Genomic DNA, 21335 nt, shown 5'->3' with positions numbered 1-21335 from the left:
TCCCCTGCCTAACCTACCTGGCAGGGTCGTTGTACGGATTAAATGAGGAAGGGAATCTCCTTAGAAAGAAAAAAAGGTGGGATATAAACGTAATGAATTATTATTATTATTATTATTATTATTCAGGTTTCTAGTTTAATTTTGTTCAGTAAGTTGGTTTTTAAAGAATTTAAACACTAGTCCTTGCCAACTCGCACCCAATTGCAACTGTGATTATACGACTGGACCTAATGGTCAGGGGTCCCTTTACCTTTACCAGCCTGCACAGCCATATGATTCCGGGGCTGATGGGATCATGGCCGTATTGTTTGGGGCTGATGAGAGCTGTCGTCCAACACGGGTGAAGGGCACAAGGTTGGGGTGGGCTGATTTTAAGACTTTTGCACCTTAACAGGAAGCAGGCACAAATTTTGGACTCATGCCCCTGTTGTTAAGCCCAGGTGTATTTTAATGCATGTGAATTGATTGCATAAGAAATATATAAACTGAGTAAGAATTGTGTTATTTGCTGTAAGTGGGTCAATGCTTTTGAACTTTAAAAAATCAGGGCCTTAAACTAGCTTATATCATCCCTGCTAGGCACTCTGCCATGCTCCCAGTTCCTCCCCCTTTAAAACTCCTGAAAATCTACCCCCCCATGCACTCTTGCCTAATTGCAAGCTCCATGGAACACAATGGGACTTGACTTCTGAGTAACGTGCACAGGATTGCCTTGCAGCAGAAGTAAGTTGCACTGCATTCAGTGGTGCTTACTCATAGCTAGGTATGCATAGGACCACTGTCATGTTTAGGGAAGCTTTTAATGTTTAATAGACTATTGTATTTTAATATTTTGTTGGAAGCTGCCCAGCGTGGCTGGGGAAACCCAGCCAGGTGGGCAGGGTATAAATAATAAATTATTATTATTATTATTATTATTATTATTATTATTATTATTATAGCAGCCATTTTTCAGGAACGCTTAAGAGTGATCTTGAAAAATCCATTTTGTGGGTAGGCAGAACCACACAGGGGAAGTTGGTCTGGTTTGGAGCGCTACCACTGAGTTTATTATTGTAAACCAGAAAAATGCCCATTCTGCAGGTGAACCCTCTTTTGAATCTGTGCCCCAGCTGCACCCACTGGTCCTGGGAGCTTGCCACCAGACCTCACAAACAGGGACAAGGATTGCTGGAGGAGACTGAAGAGAGTGAGCTTGTGTCTTTTGGAGTAAGGCTGCTTGCTTGCTTTTCTGAGCTGTTTAGAAGTTTGATAGATTGATAGCAGGCCTCAGGGAGTGGCTGAGTGCTCTGCTAGAGGCTTGGTTACTTTTCCTGATTACTTTTCTTTCATTACAAGCCAGAGGGTGTGTGTGTGTGGCTGATTGCTCTGTGGGAACACAGGATCTGAGGGGGAGGAGCTACAACAGCAGTCAAACTTAGCTCAGTGCAGAACCTGGGAGCTTGCAACCAGAGCGTGCAAACAGGGCTGTCTTCTGTTCCCACACTCTTCCCAGACAGGCATGTGATTTGCACCAATCTCATCTGCAGCATCGGAAGCATGAAATACTAACACCTGAGGCCCACCTAGCCACACCTCAAGCAACAGGACAACATGCAGAGTTCCTTGATAAAGCTGAGTTGACTGAGATTGAGCACCAAGATAGATGGGGTGCCCCCAGGGTGGAGACAGATTGCCCATTGCAAGAGTCTAACCCCTGGAGGAATGTGATGCACAGAAATAGGGCAGTCACAAACCACACTTTGTCATTAGAGTTGCAGAATCGCTACCATGCTCTCGCCTTGGACACTGATTCTGGGCCAGAGGAGCTAGGGCAGCATCAGAAGACACGAAGGTGGCTGTGAAAGATACAGAGTACAGAACGATTATTCTCCCCCGCCCCCGGAGAAAAAGACAGGAAGAGGTGGATTTGGAGGAGTATTTTTCCATTCTTGATCTAACCCATTCAGATCCAAGGCTACTGACTGTGGATGAGTGTGCTGATAACGTATTTGCTACGTTGACAAGCTGGGAGGAAGGAGTAGGAACAATAAGTTCACGGTCTTTGTAACTTATCCCAACAATATCAAAATAAGCTCCAGTAAACAAGAGGGGAAGACTTGGGAACAACAGAATCAGACCTCAGAACACTCCAAGCAGCCTTTGGAAGGCACAGCCCATAGAATGATTCCTGCTACTACCCAGAGGAGGAGGAGGAGGAGACGTGTGGTGGTGATAGCTGACTCCCTACTTAGGGGAACAGAGACAGTAATGTGTGGAGGAAACAGGATGTCATGGGGGGTGTTCTGTCTTCTGAGAGCAAAGATTCACAATGTGACGGAGAAGCTGCCAAGTCTTATAAAGCCCGCTGACCACTACCCCTTTTTTCTGATTCATGTGGGTACAAATAATACTGCCACACATAGCAAGGGACTATGAGACACTGGGCAGGGAGCTGAAGAGACTTGGGGCACAGGTAGTCTTTTCATCATTCCTTCCTGTTGAAGGTCGTGGCCCAAGAAGAGAGGAAAATGCTTGAGGTCAACCACTGGCTGCGCAGGTGGTGTCGTCAGGAAGGATTTGGCTTCTTGGATCATGGTCTCCACTTCCTTCAGGTAGGATTTCTGGCGAGTGATGGGCTGCACCTCACAGCAGTTGGCAAGAATGTGCTTGCCAAGAGTCTTGAGAATCTGATCAGGAGAGCTTTAAACTAGATCTTGCAGATGACACCAAACTGGGAGGGGTAGCTAATGCCACAGAAGACAGAATCAGAATTCAAAATGACCTTAACAAATTGGAGAACATGGCACAAGCTAACAAAATGAATTTCAATAGGGACAAATGTAAGGTTCTGCACTTAGGCAGGAAGAACCAGATGCACAAATATAGGATTTGGGGGGTGAGGTGGCGCCTGGTTTACTAGCAGTACATTGAAAAGGATTGAGGGGTGTTGGTGGACCACAAGCTAAACATGAGTCAGAAGAAGAAGAAGAGCTTGGATTTGATATCCCGTTTTATCACTACCCGAAGGAGTCTCAAAACGGATAACATTCTCCTTCCCCCCCCCAACAAACACTCTGTGAGGTGAGAGACTTCAAAGAAGTGTGACTAGCCCAAGGTCACCCAGCAGCTGCATGTGGAGGAGCGGAGACGCGAACCCGGTTCCCCAGATTACGAGTCCACCGCTCTTAACCACTACACTACACTGGCTTTCAACAACAGTGTGATGCAGCAGCAAAAGCTAACGATAGCAATCTTCAAATATCTTAAGGGCTGTCAAATGAAGAGGGAGCTGCTTGTTTTCTCCTGCTCTGGAGGGTAGGACTCGAATCAATGGCTTCAAGTTACAAGAAAGGAGATACTGACTAAACATTCGGAAACACTTTCTGACAGTAAGAGCTGTTAAGCAGTGGAACAGACTCCCATGAGAGGTGGTGGACTCTCCTTCCTTGGAAGTTTTTTAAACAGAGGTTGGATGGCCATCTGTCACGGATGCTTTAGCTGAGATTCCTGCATTACAGGGGGTTGGACTAGATGACCCCTGTGGTCCCTTCCTACTCTATGATTCTATGATCATTTGCCAACTCACTTCTGCACACTCATACACAGAACACAAGAGACGCCCAGATCAGGAGGAACAGGATTTATGTTGCATACTTAAAAACCACACAGCATTGGGGGGTGGGGATAAAAACAGCTCCTACTCAAGGGCAGAAAATGTGGGAGGCAGGCAGGCCAGAGAGAGAGAGAAAGAGAGAGGGAGAAGGTGTGGCAGGACTCTGTTGGGAGGAGGGTCTGGCCCCCGTGGTGAATGTTTGGCACGGCTTACATGATGCTTGCTGGAGTGAAGACGGGGGCAACGCACAGGGTGTCCGTGATCTCCCAGCCACAGGACAGGGGGGTGCATGTACTCTCCCGGTCCTCTTCCTCCGGGTGCAGCAGTTTCCCCTGAAGGAGCTGGACGGCTTCCCTGTGGGCCGCAGCAAGCCCAAGACAAAAGAGAAAGGACTCAGTTGCTCTCTTGGCTCAGTTTTCCAAACTGGTGCCCCTCTCCTGACAGCAGAAAATTCCCAGTTTGCTCTCACTCAACCCTGTGCTCTTAAAGAAATCCAGTGTGATTTGCCACCTGCCCACAAGCACAGGTGCAAATGGCACTCCTTTGCCTTTATAGAAGTTTAATAACAGAGCTTCTGCGGCATTTTAAGAATTCTGAAAGTGTTTCAGATCCAAGCCCTCCCATCCTGGGGAACTGGCAGCCATCCAGTTGCCACTGGACTACAGTGCCCATCAGCAGGGGCGTACGAAGTGGGGGGTGGAGGGGGCGAGCCGCCCCGGGTGCCACTCTGGAGGTGTGTGTGTGACAAGATGGTCCCTGCCCTCCCCCAGCTGTAGAGCAGCCGAGGGTGCGCAGTCAGTATGGGCACCCCTTGCGCGGCGACTGTACGGACTGCGCATGCGAGCGGCATCCCATATGGACTGCGCAGGCGAGCAGCATTCTGTACGGACCCCACATGTGTGGCAGGCTGCCACGCGTGTCACCAGGTGGGGTGTCCCGCCTCAGGTGCCGGAGAGGGTTCCTTCACCACTGCCCATCAGCCCTGGCCATCAGGGGCAATGGCTGCAGCCCAGTGACATTTGGAGGGCCACAGCTTTCTCTGCTTTTAGATTCGATACAATCTCCTGCTTCCCCCTCGCAAGGGGTTCTGGGAAATTATCTCACCAGGCCATTCTCGACATGGTGTAGTAGATCTGTGCTTGCTGGGCCCCACTGAGAGCTGAGGGAGCTGGCATGGTGTGAGCCCCCATGTTCTCAAAGATGAGCCAGTCCCCGGGGTGCAGTTCCGGGAGCTCCATGCCATCCGCAATGCAGTCCAGCCCATCCCCAGTAGGTCCCCAGAAACTGCTGCTGTGCAGGGGAAGATCTGGAGAGGGTTTCTGCATCGAGAGAAGTGGAGGAAACAGCTATGACTGGCTTGCATGAATTTCTATGAGGACAAGAAACATGTATTTTAAAAAAAGAAAGCGGAAATTCTCCAGGTTACTGAATCTCTGTCCCCAAAACTAACCAGAATTCTGTGTCAGGAGGAAGGGAGTAAAGTTTGAAATTAATACAGGCACTTCCCACAATGTTTAAAAAACATCACTGGAAATCAACAAGCAGTTTATGGGCACAATCCAAAAAAAGGTATTTGCAACCAAGTTGCACTGAAACCAACTGGACTTAAGTTACTGCCACGAAAAAGGCCTATTCATTTGCTTTCTTCCCAAATTTGTCACAATTCACTTTTACGAGACTGTGCCCCATCTGTGCAAAGGGAAGCTTGCCCACCCGCAAACACCAGCTTTTTACTATTGAATCCCACCCCAAAGCAGCAACCATTGAGAGCTGCCCCAAGATGGTGGCACTGCTGAGGGAGGGGCTTGTGCAACTCTGGCACCCGAGGGTGCTGCTTTGCTGGGCTTTCCAGTTTGACCATCCCTGCTGCAAACCTGCAAATGGTTTTTGGTGCCAGGTGAGAGCCACATTCTCCTTCTGTGGCTCTGCTTAAGGAAGCCAGTTACAAAACCCTCTGTACCTTGTGCAGGATGGGGATTGGGCAGACGTTGTTGAAGATGACTGAGCCGAAGGAGCCATAAACACCATCGTTGAGATGGTAGACGAAGCTCTTCCTGCCACCGGGGTCTTCATCTGGGACAGCCAGAGGAAATGCAGCAGAGGCCAAGTCAGGGGTGCCTTATTTGTTTGTTTGTTAAATTTCTATCCCGCATTTCCACCAAGCAGTGCTCAAGGCGGCTAACAGCAATAATACAAATACAATGAAATAGCAAGAAAATACAAAGTAAAATAATAAACATAAACACAAAGCAAGTGAAACATCCATTGAATCAATTAAAAAAAAAACCAGTTAAAAAACCCCTGATTGCAACGTATTTATATGTCAGCATATGCATCAAAGGCCCAGCCAAATAGAAGTGCCTTTGCCTGATGGTGGAAGGTAACCAGTGACTGGGCTGGTGAGTCTCCCTTGGCAAGAAGCCCCAGAGCCTCTGGGAGCAGCCACTGAGAAGGCCCTGTTCCTGTCAGATGTGCTTCAGATGTTGGTGCAGGGGTGGCCCAGGACATTTTGCTGCTTGAGGCAAAACAGAAAATCCCCACCTGCACTGCCTGAAGCAACTGGAGGCAGCCTGGAGAAGCTCTGGCTTGGTGAATGTGGCAGGGAGGAAAAAAGGAGTCTGTAAAGGAGATGGCAGCAGCTGAGGAGGAGGCAGGGGCAACAAGCACAGGAGGCGACTGCCTAACTGAGCCTCATGGACAGGCCAGCCCTGTGTTGCTGAGACAGGAAGAAGGGCCTCCTCAAGGATCTTGGGATATAGAAAACTGTACAGCTGAAAGACACCACCCACGTTCACTGAGGAGTGTGGCCTAGAAAGGAGGCCTGTGCTAGGGAGAGTCTCAAGGGCCTGACAGAGAGGTCTGAGGGCCACATTTGGCCCCTGGGTTTGGTGTTCCCTGTCTCATGTGATGGGTTGGTGGTGTCTGGCAATAATCTCTCACGCTTATTGTGGAATCCGGACGGAAACTGACCAAACCTACCATCAGAGCCCGGCTGGTCCAGGGGAACCTCCTTCTTGGCAACAATGTTGACTGCTAAGGTAAAGGCTGAATCCACATAGTAGCGCCCCAGTTCAGCAATGACCTCCACCCCACAGCCTTCTGGGAAATATAGGTCCAAGGCGGAGCTGACCACAGCTGCTGTCTGAAGGGGGGAAGAGAAGAGTCCACATCCAGCTGTTACAAACATGTGGGACTTAAGTCATAGAATTGTAGAATTGGAAGGGACCCCACGGGTGATCTATTCTAGTCCAACCCCCTGCAATGCAGGAATCACTGCAATGCATTCTGAGTGCTGATGGCAATGAGGGAGCAGGAATCAGTCTTAGGCAGAACTTTACAGGCTACCTGGGAATATATGCAGTGCGGGGTGTGTGTGTGTATGGTGTCAAACAAGATGTGATGCCATTCACACACTTTGCTTTGGCCTCTCTTAAAACTGATCAAATATATAACCTCTTTTTAAATGTTCACACCATCTGTAATGATGTGTTTCACTGGGGTAAATGGCAACCCAAATACGACAGTGTTCAAGGTCTTGTGTCCATTCAGAAACTGGGTCTCCTTAGCTGTAGAAGATGTTTGTTACTTTCACTAGCAAAAGACGTCTCATTATTATGGGTGAAATGGTGGTGCAGGGGAGCCTCCAATGTGCCTCTTGGTGCTCCAAGCAGAGACATGTTCATACAGTGGTACCTTGCGTTAAGTACTTAATTCGTTCCGGAGGTCCGTTCTTAACCTGAAACTGTTCTTAACCTGAAGCACCACTTTAGCTAATGGGGCCTCCCGCTGCTGCGCCGCCAGAGCACAATTTCTGTTCTCAACCTGAAGCAAAGTTCTTAACCCGAGGTACTATTTCTGGGTTAGCGGAGTCTGTAACCTGAAGCGTATGTAACCTGAAGCGTATGTAACCCGAGGTACCACTGTATTTCCTTTCCAGCAGATGCACAGCCTTGAAGCTCAGAGCAAAGTCTGGCATAGTCAGGGCCAATGACAGGCAAAACCATCACCCCTGGACTGCTTACTACTAAGGAGGCAACTAGGTGGCAGCTAGCTGGGGGCAGACTGTGATGGGGGGGGAGTGCCCCACTTGCCTTCATAGACACCCGCCCTCCACTGCCCCTTCCCTCTGGCTTTTTCAGCATCTTGCATTTATCCTCACACTAGGTAGTCTAGGCTGAGACAATTGTGACTTGCCCAAGGCCACCCAACAAGCTTCTCGGCTCAACAGGAATTTGAACCCAGGTCTTGCGCACCCAGAGCCAGCATTCCCCCAAACTGGCCTATTTGCCATCTGCTGAAGAGAGAACCAAGACTCGTACCTCTTCAAAGCGCCCTCTGGACTCTTCAGCACCAGGAAAGCCCCCTCCAATGTCCAGGAGGTGCATCTTGTAGCCTAGTTCTGCACCCATTTCAAAGACCAGGCGAGCGTCTGCTATGGACTGAGTGAAGAGCTGGGGGTCGGCACAGCTGCTTCCAATGTGGAAGCTGGAAAGGAAGGCAAGTGGGCTGGTGAGTAGCTATTCAAAATTTTTTAAACATTCTGTGTGTGTGTGTGTGTGTGTGTGTGTGTGTGTGTGTGTGTACATATATACAGACACAGACACACACACACACACACACACACATATGTGTGTGTGTGTGTGTGTGTGTATTATATGCATGTACAAAATCCAGTCAAGATACGCACATCCCCCAAGATCTGTTGGAGATGCGTGTGCAAAACGTCCACAGTTTACAAACAACTGATGCACAGGAAAAAACAAATTAACTCTTAAAAGTAACAGAACACAGGTCACATACTTCATTTCCAGACCAACATCTAGATGGATGGAAAAAACGCCGCTGCCTGTTTGGGTAGAGTGCTTTGCTTCTGCAATACTCAGTGGAACAAGCCCAGATTTCATTAAACCTGTCCCATCTCAGTGTTTATTTTCTTGTTCTGATAAGAGCAGTTTGCCAAATCACTTTGGGGTGCCTCAAGGGAAGCGATTCACAAATTAAATAACTAAAACAATGCATTCATTTTGAGAGCAAGTATTCCTCTAATTTGTCCAGCCAATACTTTTTTTTTTCTTTTTTGTCCTGTGTGCATAATGAACTCTGGCAGTCTTGATCATGCCTGCCACTTGCTCTTATATGGAGGGTCTAAAGAGGCTTTTTATTATGAATCATTTCCCAACCTTTTTTTTTTTGCTTTTGGACATTGCCACAAAATATGATGAAAATCTCTCACTGACTAATTTATTATAACTGCCACTCAAGCTACTGCCCTGATGTGGGTGGGGGCTCTTACTTGTTCCCCCCCACCCAGCTGCTCATGGAAGCCCCCAACAATGCAGGTGGTTCTGCCCCAAGTGGTTTGCTCTCTGCCCTGCATCCTAAGCAAACAGGGTGTGTCCAAGACTCAGCTGTTGACATGGGCTGAAAACTCTGGGTAGGGAAGATGCAGGGGCAATGCCAATGGCAGCTACAGAGCAAGACCCAGAGGTCCAGGTAGGGGGCCAGCTGAAGAGGCCTGGGGCCGGCTGCCTAGGAGTGAGCCTTGATTGAGTGCCCTTTTCTTCCCTCTCCTCAGTGAGCACAAGGAAACCCGCAGCCTACCTGATGCCAACCACCTCGACATTCATCTCCTTTGCAGTCTCAAGCAGGTGACGGCAGACTTTAAGTGTGGCACCGTATTTCATGCTCATGCAGGTGGAGGACCTGGAGTCGTCGGTAGCCAAGCACAGAATCATTCTGTGGAACAAGGTGGGTGGGTGGGGAGAGCAAACTCAGACAATGACTGTGACAATTGTGGTATATTGCTTATTCTGAGCCAACACCATGCCAGGCACAGTACAGACTCATCTTTTGCATCTTTTGCAAAGTCGCTTTCCAGGAGATGCTTGTGATAACCCAGCACCTGCCTCCCCTCCAATTCTGCACCAAGGGCAAATTATTTTTAAAATATCCCATTTTTTATATCTCCTCTTTTGCTGATTGTTTCTCTCTCTTCTCCGCCTCTTTACAAAATCCAGATTTTCAGTGTATTTGAATTTTGGGGGAAAATCTGAGTTCAGACTGCAAGTTTCTATCCTCAGTCCCACATTAATATATATATATATATTACCTGTACTTCACCCTCAGGTCCCAGGGCAGGTTACAACATTGAAACTCAATTTTACAACACATTTTTAAAAACATTTTATAACATCTTACAATTAGAGAAATAAGGTGGGTCCTAAAAATCTGCTCCTCAAAAGTCAGGACAAAGAAAATTGTCCTCAGCATTCACCGAAAACTGTATAATGAAGGTGCCAGAAACATCTCTAAGGGGAAGGTCCACAACTGATTTGCTTGTGTGGTGTTTATACATCTTCCCATTATTCATTTATTCATCCCACATTTTTCAATGTAATTCCCTGTCACTTTCCTAACCACAAAAGTTTAATTTTCTTTTTAAGTGGATTTGTTGCTGTGGAGTGATAGAGTCCATTAATCGACTTTGTGTGAACCCAAGTTTCCGGGATGTGCTTGAATCCCTCTCGCAAAATAAAAACAGTCTGCAGGCAACCCCATAGTCTGGTTGAAACCTGAATCTTACTCCACAGGGAGTCTGCTCCAGTCTGACCTGCAACTTCACACACCTGGCCCCTTTTCTCTAACTGCAAAGTGAAACCTTTGGGGGTTCCAGCAAAGGCCCCATATCCTTTGCAATCAACACCTTTAAGATTCACTACTTCTGCTTGTTGCGCTAGACTCTTCTGCCCATTGCAACTGTTCCCTCCTGCATATATATTTATATTTATGCCCACAGGTGCTGTCTGCCTTACCTGGCAGACGGGTGGCTCCGTGCTACCTTGCTGAGCTCCACTTCATTGTCAAAAGTCATCAGCTGCACCCCTTGGCTAGCTGCGTATCTGATCAGGGAGATCTGCTTGCAAGGGCTGGTGCAGATGATTCTGTCCGGCGGGACTCCAATACTCTTCACCAGGGCCATTTCTGCCTGAAAGTTCAAAACAAAGGATGTTGGAAGGAAGGACTCTTCTGACTGGGCAGTGTAGGCAGTGGGTGGCTGGGAACTGTAGAGGAACACATACTGACTCCCTCTTTCCTGCAGCACCAGGAAGGCTGTTGGAAAGAGGGAACTGCAGGCATTTTAAGTCAAGGATTTGAATCTTTCTGATCCAGGCTCTGCTGCCTGCCAGTTGTTTCCTTTGCAACCTTCTCCCAGCCATTCCTCTAGCCTGTCTAGCCCTGTTGCATCCAGCTGGGCACAGCAACCTTAGCAACAATATCCCTATCTCTGGCTTTCTCTCCGGACTGCATCCTGCCCAGTTAGCTGCTGGGACTCAACTCTTGCAGCAATCAGGGTGAAGAAAGAGGTAGAATAGTCAAAAAAGAAGATGCAATAGGCTCTTCACCTACATCAGACTCCCCCAACTTGGTGCCCCTTCAGATGTTATGAACTACAGCTCCCATCAGCCCAGCCAAGTGCAGCATGCTGAATGAAGCTGATGGGAGTTGTAGTCCAGCAGCCACATTGGGAGGGCACTAAGCTGGGGAAGGCACTGTGAGCCAGGCTTCCTCCCAGCCATTTGCAGGAGAGCAACATTTTATCAAGATGGATGCTGGTGCTGCCCTCAGTCTCTCCATTCTCTAGTCTTGTGAGAATAAATTGGAGGGGGGAGAACTATGTATACACCACCTTGAGCTTCTTGGAGCAAAGGTGGGATATAAATGTACAGTCATACCTCGGGTTACAGACGCTTCAGGTTGCATGTTTTCGGGTTGCGCATCACACCGAACCCGGAAGTACCGGAACAGGTTACTTCCGGGTTTCGGCCCTCGCGCATGCGCGGAAGCACTAAATCGCTCTTTGTGCATGCGCAGAAGCGCCAAATCACAACCCACGCATGCGCAGACGCAGCGCTGCGGGTTGCGAACATGCCTCCTGCACGGATCACATTTGCAACCCGAGCATCCACTACTAGTAATAATAGTAATGAAGGCATATGCTGCAATGCACACCAAACAAAAATGCATGCATCCAGCTGCTTCTCCAAGGGAGCCCAGTTGCCCTGTTCCCACCACGTTCCTACCTTGCTGGCACAGCCAAATCCGGCTCCCAGCCCTGCCAGCATCTGAACCACTCCTTTGCTGCGGTTGCACTTCAGAGCATAGAAAGGCTTGATGCGGGGCAAGGCCTTGAGGAGGTGCAAATGTTTCTTCACCACATCCTCGAGATCTGCCACAAAAAAGGCTTCTTGGCTTCCCTGGAAAAGAGGAAAGACAGTCAAGAGAGCCTGTCCCTGGGGAAACACACCCAATTGGTTTTAACATGCTATTCGCCTTTCGAACAGCTTTCACTTAAAGCGGTTGCCTTTTTCTTGTGCTCTGTGCACCCACTTGGTTCAGGGGACCCACACTTGGCCACAGAGCCTTCTGGGGCCATCACCATTTCTCAGTCTTGCCTCCCTTCATAGGGTTCTTCTGAGGATAAAACTGGAAGCTCTCATATCACCCAGCATACATTTCTGGGAGGAAGGGTGGGCTACAAATGGCATATAAATTCAAATCGCTGCACTCCAACTGTTCCATATGAAAAGCTAAATTTTGAGACCTGTATAAGTTACACCTGCACAAAGCTGGCTACTCTTATTTTGCGTGATTTATTCTGCTTCTGCAAGCGAAAGGGGGAGAAGCAAAATGTTAGGAAAGGCCCTGAAGCAGGATCCTTGCCCTGATCCCAGGGAATCCTGCTCAGCTACTATTCCTGTGGCTCCCAAGGCTTCGCCAGGAACAGCACATGGACTTTCAAGCATATATTTCAAACCGAAAGGTCAAGAAACTTGCTCCCAACCCTCGTAAAACCTGGAGTCCTGCACTTGTGCTCTGTCTTTCCTGTCATGTCATTTTATTATAATTTTCCTTCTCCTTTTTAATCATCATGAAATAGCGCTAATATTTAAGAAGCATGTTAGTGCAATTTTTAAAAAAACTTTTTTTAAAAAAGAGGGGCAAATGACAGGCTCAGGAAAACTGTTCCCTCCTATGTACATGATAGCATCATACTCTCTAGTATGGACAGAGCATAATGGGATGCAGACACCAAAAGGACTACAATTCACCCACCCAGTATGTCAACTGCCCCTGCCTCTTACCGCCTGGGAAACCTCCAGGAGGAGATTCTCTAGCAAGTCCCTGGTGGTGAAGCCCTCCTCCACCATCATGATGTCCGATTCATCCAAGTACCTGGTCATCGTTACTGTCGAAGGAGGATATTGCTTCTAAAGCCTCCGTCAGTAGGGGGTATAGTTTTTAAGTATGCAACACACTGCGAAGGAAAAGGAAGGAGAAGAACAGTTAAGGCAGGCTCCTCCTCCTCTCCCATTCAGGCCAAGGAAAGGTGCTCAGCAGCCATGCCTTCCATTGCCTCCATGGGCACGACCCAAGTTATTCCTAATGACCAGCCATGAGGATTAGAAACATGGAAGTCTGGAAAGAGATTTTCCCTAGCTGAAGGCACAGCCTTTCAGGAGTTCACCAAGCCTCTGTTGACTTCTGTTGCATCTGTTCCATTCTCTTCTCATGTTGGGACAAGCGGATCTTGCAGAGTTTGTCCTTTATCTTCTTTGGGGCACTGCACAGAGTTCAGGGGCAAGAGATTAGAGCATCACAGATGCACACATGTGCCATAGCAGGCATCATACATGTGCCATAGCAGGCATCATCTTTGAAGAGACATTCCTTCCATGCAAGGAAGAAATGTTTCTCTTAATACACTGTTAGTTGGTTGCAGGGGTTTTTGCACAAACACTTTTATTAAATATAATTTATGTTTTTCAAATATGTGGCCTGATTGTGAGCCCCCTTTTTAGCTGATTAAAGAGTTTTTAAAAATGATTAACCTAACCAAAGCAGTAGCTAAGGCCACAATCCTGTTCCCATTTACCTGGGAATAAACAACTAAACTTGAATTTATAATTTCTAAACCAACTTTAGGCTGAATCACAGTCTTTTCATGTCACACAGCAATGAGGAACATTTCAAAAACACTTCTTCATATTTTAAAAAAGCGAATTCCACTAGATAACAGAAATACATTGCATGATTCTGAGTAGCACTTTGGACCCAAGCCATTTTTACCCTGCTCTGCAGCCAAAAAAGGCTCTGAGAGCAGCTTACAGTAATAAGACACTCCCTGCCCTCTAATCTAAAAGATGTGACACAAAAGGAAAAGTGATTGGGAGGGAAGAGGAAAACAGAAAACTCAGACACTTAGCATTTCTTGAACTGACTAGAATGGAAACCATTGATGGAGAGACTAAAGTTACTGTTGCCTCAGCTTAGCCAATGGAACAGCCCTGCAATCGATAAATCAGAACCACTGATTTGAGCTTTTTGGAATTAAGGGATATAGCTGGCATCTGGGATGCATAGGAAAAGCTTCTATGTGTGGCTGTTAACAAAAGGAGTTGTAGCTTTTTTGCCCCTTTTGGACAGAGATGACTTGACCACTGTACTCTTCTGCTCTGGTAACTTCCAGACTAGATTACTGCAATGTACTCTAGATTATTGCAAAGCCCCTTGAAGACAACTCAGAAACTTCAATTGGTCCAAAATGTACCAGCTAGATTACTGGCTGGGGTTCCACTTAAATCTTATATAATCCTGTTTTAAAGCAGCTGCACTGGTTGCCAGGTCATTTCTGCACACATCAAGGTCCTCATGTTGGTGTTTAAAGTCTCAAATAACACAGGCCCCTAAATATCTGAACGACCACCTCCTTCCCTTCAGAACCTCTTGGGTGCTGAGGTCAGTGGAGGACGCCCTCCTGGTTGTTCCTCTACCCTCAAAGGCTTAGGGGGTAACGGCCTTCTCAGTGGCAGCCCCTAAAGTGTGGAAGACCTTCACAGAAGTGCATCTGCCACTTTCATTATACAGCTTTTGGAGAATGCTAAAGACACACCTCTTTACCCTGGCTTTCGACATTTGAAGTGTATGATTTTAGGAACAGCCTTATTTTTATGGTTGCAAGTTGTTTTAAATTGTTCATATTGTGTTTCAACGCTGTAACCTGCTCTGAGGACCTTACAGTGGATAGGTGATTAATAATAACATATAATATAATAACAACAACAGTAATAATTGTGGCCTTCTCCGTGAATTTGCCCAGTTCTCTCTCAAAGTCATCCAAGTTGGTGGCCATGCAAATGCCATGGTTTTAAATATGAGCTGCATAAAGGAGGACTTTATTTTTATTTGTCCTGAACCTGCCAACAACAGCATATATACGTCAAGGTCTTTCTCTCTCTTTCTCCTCCCCCTGCCACAAAACAGAAAAACAAAACAGGGGAATTGTGTCTTTAACCCAGATTAATAATAGTGACGTGCAGACCTGGGGTTTGGGGAGGGGGAAAGGTGCCCATTTCAGGTGAAGGTGTGCCTGCAATGTTTGTCCCTCTCCCTCCCTCCCTCCTCTCCCTGGGAGGTGAACGAAGCGCCCTTCCCCACCCCACCCCACCCTCCACTCCCCCCACCTCCAAGCTTTCCTCCCAAGGCCTCACCAAGTCCCGAAGCCTTCCTCCTTCCTGGGTGGCTAGGTGTAATGCCAGGGGGGTTCTCCGGTGAACTCTGAGCTTTTGCAACACCCCGAGGCGCAGTTGCTGCTGGGGATCCGAGATCTCTGTAAGGGGTGGGGGTGGGGATATGGAGGATGTGGGGCGGGAAATCCACCTGGTTACCAGAACAGCTCAGTCAACCATGCAAGAAAATCGTTCCCTTCCCTGCCCCCTCCCCCTGATACACTACCATCCCTCTTCTCTCCCTTGAGCCTCCATCCCCTCCCCACCCACCTTGGTACCCAGAATACCCCTCCACCCACCTTAAAAAGCATTTAAACGGATTTTGCCCATGGGTCTCCCAAGAGTAAATATAGGCTTCGGCAGTGGCTGCTCCTCCTCCTCCCCCCACTCCAAAGCCTACACCATGCAAAGCAGCACCAGCTAATCTTAGACACAGGAGGAATGCTGGTCCTTTATATAGGCAGCTGCCCCCTCCATCTCTGCTCATAAGGGTAGCCTTGGCAACCAAGCACAGCAATCCGATTGGCTGAAGGAGAGAAAACAAAGCACAGGCGCTCCATCCTCCTTTTTCTCTTGTCTCTCTCCTTCCAGCTTCAGCTGCACACAGGTGCAGCTACAGGCAAGGCATGGAGGACAATCCCAGAGTTTGGGGAAGGGGGGAAGCTGTCGCTTTCACAGGCTAATGTGGGTATGGTGGAGATGTGTGTTATTGCTGCTGGTGGTGGAATGGCTTTCCCAACCAGCAGAACTGAAATAGATCAGAGCTGGTGTCCAAAACATTTGTGTGTCCCTCCAAATGGCTGCACGATGCCACCCAATAATTTCATCCCTGCAACCTGACAGGGGAGCCTGAGGTTCTGGTGCCGCCACTGGGGCAGCCGCTTGGCTTGGGTCAAGCCCGACTTGTGTCTGACCTGCATGAGTTGCTTAGGCTTGTGAAAGAGGCAGCAAGTTCCTTTCTCTTGCTCCCCAAACTCAAGGGATGTGGCTTTTGGGTCCCCAGCACCTCTCCTCTTGCAAAGGCGGCATTTGCTTTAATGTGGGCTTTCTGACCAGGCTTCCTGACCTCTGCCACAGGTCACAAATCCAGGGTGCGATGTTTGGGTGATTTATTTAATAAAATTTATGTACCACCTGATTCTAAAACAAAAAACCTCAAAGCAGTTTAGTGCGGAGATTGATATACCACACCCATACCCCAAAACCTACCGGCTCCAGCTTTTAGTGGTGGGCAGAATCACATGCATTTCCTAACACAGTAGTTGAAGGGCAATATTATTCTTCCCTTTTGCCTTTCTCCAAGAGGACATGTGGCCATCTGCTGGATCATGGCCAGCCTCCCCTGACTGGCCCTCCTTTGTGTCAGTTGGGCCAACGAACACTTTACACCCAGTGTATTTTAGTACAGTTTTCAACAGCAACTGCTGCAATGCTCCTGTCTTTCTGCCCACCCTATCTGAATCAGGACTGCAGTGCACAGCACTGGATGGGTGTAGTTCATTGCTTCCCTGCCACAGTCTAGAAAATCCTTCTGTGGCTGCGAAATTACCTCTGGAGGGAATCCCTCATTATTCTGTAGTTTTGAGGCTGCAACCAGAGTGAAGCTTTTCCTGGCCTGGATTTGTGTGCTATGCTGCTGACAGCCTGGCTTAATTACTGTAATCCTCCTGGTGTAACAGCTGGAGGTTGGGGGAGAAGAGAAAGTCATGATGTTTTCTAAGAGTTAATGTTTTTCTCTTCTTAAAAAACCTGTTGCCAATACTTATACTCACAGAAATTGAGGGTGCTTTTCCTCTCACACGTGCATAAGGAAATTCATCTTCTGTGAGGGTCACTCAAGTGAGCATCATCTAAAAGCAAAGTATATGTTTTTTCTTCTTCAGACCTAATGCTTTGCTTCAATGCAAACAGATGCAGATGCAGTTGATGAAGCATTAATGAAAATGCTTGCAACTGATCGTTTGGTGCAAGGGGTCAATGCATCTGACCGTTAACCAGAGAGTTGGTGGTTCAAGTCCCCCCAGGGATGGTGGTGGGCAGGATTTCTGCATTGCAGGAATGACCCTGGGGATGCATTCCAACTCTATAATTCTAAGACATTTTAAAGACGGGTGACAGCCCAATGAAGTGTACAAACTATATTTATTTATTACATTTATATACCACTTCTATCTTCCAAGGAGCTTAAGGTGGTTCTCCTCCTCCCCATTTCATCCTCACAACAGGTTGGTTAGGCTAAGAGATGGTCACTGGTCCAAGGTCAACTTCATGACTAAGTGGGGATTTGAACCCTAGTCTCCCAGGTCATAGCCAAACACTCTAACCGTTTACAGTTTATGCCTGTCAGAACTGATGTACTCTTCAATGCTTAACTTTTGTATTAATTTTTGAGCCATGTCTTTTGAGGGGTTTATCTATTCCACTGTCAGCACTAACAAACCATCCTTGAATTTTTGCCAGAAAGGAGAAATGAATCCCTCTTCCAGCAATAACAGGGTTATTCTGCTTCTCCTATCAAGGCAAGTTCCAGACCTTAAGATACAGCTGGAGAAACAAGCAAAAATAACCAACAATGCAGCCGTCCTAGCCTTGACTCAGTGGTTCTGGAGGATCCTGAATTTGTTTTTATACATGCCATGCTCTCTAATTTGTCTGCACATTTCGGATGGAAAATAGTTCAAATAGTCATATTTTTGAAGAATTGATTGGCAAGTGCTTGAATCTCTGGCTGGATTAGAGGGTGAGCTTACCACAAACAGTGACTTCTTATAAACGCTCCACATACCACTGAAGAAAGGTTGCATTCAGATTAACAAAGGCAAAAACCAAACAGATCCAAAAGGAGTGCTTGACCGTCCTGCCAAGGTTATCCGGGGGAGCATCCCTGATTTATAAGCATTCATCAAAGCTTCTACAAATGATCACAAGAGAGTCCCATATAGGATTGTAGCGTATTTTAAAATTAAAGAATGCCACAATGACCACAGTAATATGGCTACATTCAATGTTAATCGCCTCATTTCACTGTTTAAAATGATTGCTGCTGTGTTGTCTACAGAATATAAATTAGCCTTACCCAACCCAGTGCCCTCCAGCTGTTTTAGGCTACAACTCCTAACAGCCACTGTCAGCACAGACAGTTCAGGTAAGGATGATAAGAGTAGGGACAGGCTGGTTTAAACTTTTATTCTAATACAAATGGGACAAGTGGAGACCTATGGACTCTATGCTCACTTGGTTGCTAACTGCATGTTCTTCAAGGCACAAAGGACACCAAGGTTGGAGTGCTGGCGGCAGAGGTCCTCTGCAGCAGGCTTGGCCAGGAACTACCTCTCCCATCAGGCACATCCAGCTGGAGCCAATGGAAATTTGGTCTAAACCAGGCATGGCCAAACTTGGCCCTCCCAGCTGTTTTGGGACTACAACTCCCATCATCCCTAGCTAACAGGACCAGTGGTCAGGGATGATGGGAATTGTAGTCCCAAAACAGCTGGAGGGCCAAAACAGCTGACCACGGCTCTACAGAGTTTTAGGAAGGGGTCTTTCCTAGTCCTACCTAGAAATGCCAGGAGTTGAACCTGGGTCCTTTTGCATAAGAAACTATGTTCTGCTTCTCTTCCCCTCTCCATATGTTCTCAAGCCCGCAAAATATTAGATTGTAAACATCTCACACAGAGACCTGTCTTTTTACATTATGCAAAGTAAGGGGTTGAGCAGATTTCAGGCTTACAGAATCTGCTTTTTCCCACTAGAATCCCAAGATCTACCAACCAGAGCCAGATGCAAAAGACATGCAGCTAGAATTAAAGGGCAGGGTGCTTCTGAGCATATTCTAAGCCAATAAATTTGGTTTCACTACCAGAACTGAACTGACCTCACCACAGTTTCACACAGAACTCCAGCCTTATATATAGGTGGAATAAATATTTAAATATTTTTGTTAAAACTCTTTCCCATTGAGGCTATCCATCACCTCATTCTTGCCAATTTTGGCTTCCAGCAGTCTGACTTCCCTCCAAAGCCGCACATCTCCATTGTCTTCCGAGACAGACAGATTCCAACAATATTGACTTTATTTGGCCCTATGTCCTTTTGCCCTTCAAACTTTTCTTTTCTTCTGTTAGAAGGATGTTGGAATGATGTTATGTGGCTTTAGCAGAAATGTTATAAAGGATTTGGGAAAAACTGACTGTTAATAGGTGAAAGGAGGGAAAGTAAAGATACATTATATTAAGATAAATTACAGGACAAAAATTTTAAAAGATGGAAAGGATTTGCTGAAACAGATAATTGAACTAGAATACAAAAAAGGGAGGTGTGATGAGGTCAAGGAAAGAAGCTAATGAAAGATAAGTTATTGGAAGATGCGCTGTATTCCCTTTTTTTGCTTTTTTAATGGATTTTTGTGTGTGTGTTTTTTCTTTCTTTTTCTCATTCTTGTTTTTTCTTTATTGTGATGTGTTGTATTGTTTTTGTTTAAAATGGTGTTTTTTGCATAAAGCATTTAAAAACCATATTGTCAGGAAAGCATTGTTCAATGTCTGGATAAGATACAAAGACTTACTGGAAAATAAAACCCCAAGGTGGTTGTCACCAATGGAAGCGAAGGCTCAGAAAAAGCTCAATATGGAGGCCAAATGGCCGAAATATTGGGAAATATTGGAACAAGAAGGAGATAAATTGAAATTGCAGAGTTTTGAGAAATTAAAAGATAAAGTGCGAGACTGGCTTCATTATTATCAAATAAGAGAGGCCTATAATTTGGACAAAAAAATTGGCTTCCAGGTGGAAAAATCAAAATTGGAAACAGAACTGTTAGATCCCAAAACTAAGATACTTTCAAGAATGTATAACTTGCTGTTAAAATGGAATACGCAGGATGAAACGGTTAAATCTGCTATGATTAAATGGGCACAATATATTGGTCATAACATTATGTTTGCTGACTGGGAACAGTTGTGGACCACCGGTATGAAATTTACGGCATGTAATGCCTTAAGAGAGAATATTATGAAAATGATATACAGGTGGTACATGACACCAGTCAAGCTTGCAAAAATATATCATTTGCCCGATAACAAATGTTGGAAATGTAAAGAAAATGAAGGTACATTCTTTCACCTTTGGTGGACGTGCCCAAAGATTAAGGCTTTCTGGGAGATGATCTATAATGAAATGAAAAAGGTATTTAAATATACCTTCCTGAAGAAACCAGAGGCCTTTCTCCTGGGCATAGTCGGCCAATTGGTGCCAAAGAAGGATAGAACTTTCTTCACGTATGCAACAACAGCAGCAAGAATACTCATTGCAAAGTATTGGAAGACACAAGATTTACCCACCCTGGAAGAGTGGCAGATGAAGGTGATGGACTATATGGAATTAGCGGAAATGACTGGCAGAATCCGAGACCTGGGAGAAGAGTTGGTGGAAGAAGATTGGAAGAAATTTAAAGACTATTTGCAGAAACACTGCAAAATTAATGAATGTTAAAAATGATGTTGGATTGAGAATAAGTGGCATTAGCAACAAAGTTAATGAGAATATGCAAAAATGAATTGATAATGGATGAAAATATAGAGTTATAATATGTTAAGATATAGAGTTAAGATAAACGAAAGAGGGTAAGGATTTGCTGATTTGATTATTTAAATGGGAATACAAAAAGGGGAGGTGTGAGGAGGTCAAGGAAACAAGCTAATGAGTTTAAAGTTACAAAAAATGGATTTGTTTTTAACTCTTTTTTATCTATCCGTTTTTTGTATTTTGTATTTTTATTTTTTATTTTTTATGAATTTTTGTATGTTTTCTTTTTTATCTTTTTATTTTCCTATGTTTTTTTTGTATTCTGTAAACCTATGTTTTTGTAAAATTTCAATAAATATTTTATAAAAAAAATAAAAAAAAATAAAATGGTGTTTTTTGTTTTTTCTTCTGTAACCTTTAAAACTTTAATAAATATTAATTAAAACAAACAAACTTTTCTTTTCTTCAGTATTAGTTGTTGGTAGCCTTATAATAGTTTTGCTTTTTGATAATTTTATGTTCCTGCTTTTTCAACAAGGTGTATATTTGTTCTGGTGCCCTTTACATACATTTGTGCATGTTATGCAAAAATAAATAAATACGAGAAACACCCTCTCTTACCAATCTACTACAAATCGACCATCTAGTAG

General features: G+C 45.8%; 1 protein-coding gene and 2 long non-coding RNA genes across 4 annotated transcripts in view; 1 reads left to right on the top strand and 2 right to left on the bottom strand.

The window, feature by feature from the left end:
* LOC310767883 overlaps positions 1-21335 on the top strand; it is a 936392-nt gene that overhangs the window by 29735 nt on the left and 885322 nt on the right. The window lies entirely within an intron of this gene.
* AZIN2 (antizyme inhibitor 2) lies at positions 3608-15648 on the bottom strand. 2 transcript variants are annotated; one of them, XM_083625279.1, is made up of 12 exons: positions 15462-15648; positions 15145-15263; positions 13137-13217; positions 12739-12911; positions 11677-11850; positions 10408-10580; positions 9197-9331; positions 7915-8080; positions 6575-6737; positions 5556-5668; positions 4700-4914; positions 3608-3949 (listed from the first exon to the last, which is right to left on the bottom strand). In XM_083625279.1, the coding sequence occupies exons 4-12, from the start codon at positions 12835-12837 to the stop codon at positions 3805-3807; spliced, it is 1383 nt and encodes a 460-aa protein (XP_083481405.1). In that variant the 5' UTR covers positions 12838-12911; positions 13137-13217; positions 15145-15263; positions 15462-15648; the 3' UTR covers positions 3608-3804. The 2 variants fall into 2 exon arrangements, with proteins under 2 accessions (XP_083481405.1, XP_083481404.1); XM_083625278.1 differs by lacking the exon at positions 13137-13217 and having other exon boundaries at positions 15462-15647.
* On the bottom strand, positions 16339-19059 carry LOC310767884. The gene is made up of 3 exons (XR_014551091.1): positions 18397-19059; positions 16935-17012; positions 16339-16841 (listed from the first exon to the last, which is right to left on the bottom strand). It is a non-coding gene; the product is annotated as an uncharacterized lncRNA (long non-coding RNA).

This window comes from Podarcis filfolensis (assembly GCF_964270895.1).
Source record: "Podarcis filfolensis genome assembly, chromosome: 8".
In the NCBI taxonomy this organism is placed as follows: domain Eukaryota; kingdom Metazoa; phylum Chordata; class Lepidosauria; order Squamata; family Lacertidae; genus Podarcis; species Podarcis filfolensis.
This window is presented reverse-complemented; position numbering and strand designations above follow the sequence as displayed.

Excerpts from the sequence above, each read along its gene's own strand:
- AZIN2 (XM_083625279.1), bottom strand. The coding sequence starts at position 12,837 with ATGACCAGGTACTTGGATGAATCGGACATCATGATGGTGGAGGAGGGC. Across the intron at positions 11,851-12,738 it reads TCCTGGAGGTTTCCCAGGCG|GGAAGCCAAGAAGCCTTTTT; the intron begins GTAAGAGGCAGG and ends CCTCTTTTCCAG. Across the intron at positions 3,950-4,699 it reads ACCATGTCGAGAATGGCCTG|GGAAGCCGTCCAGCTCCTTC; the intron begins GTGAGATAATTT and ends TGCGGCCCACAG.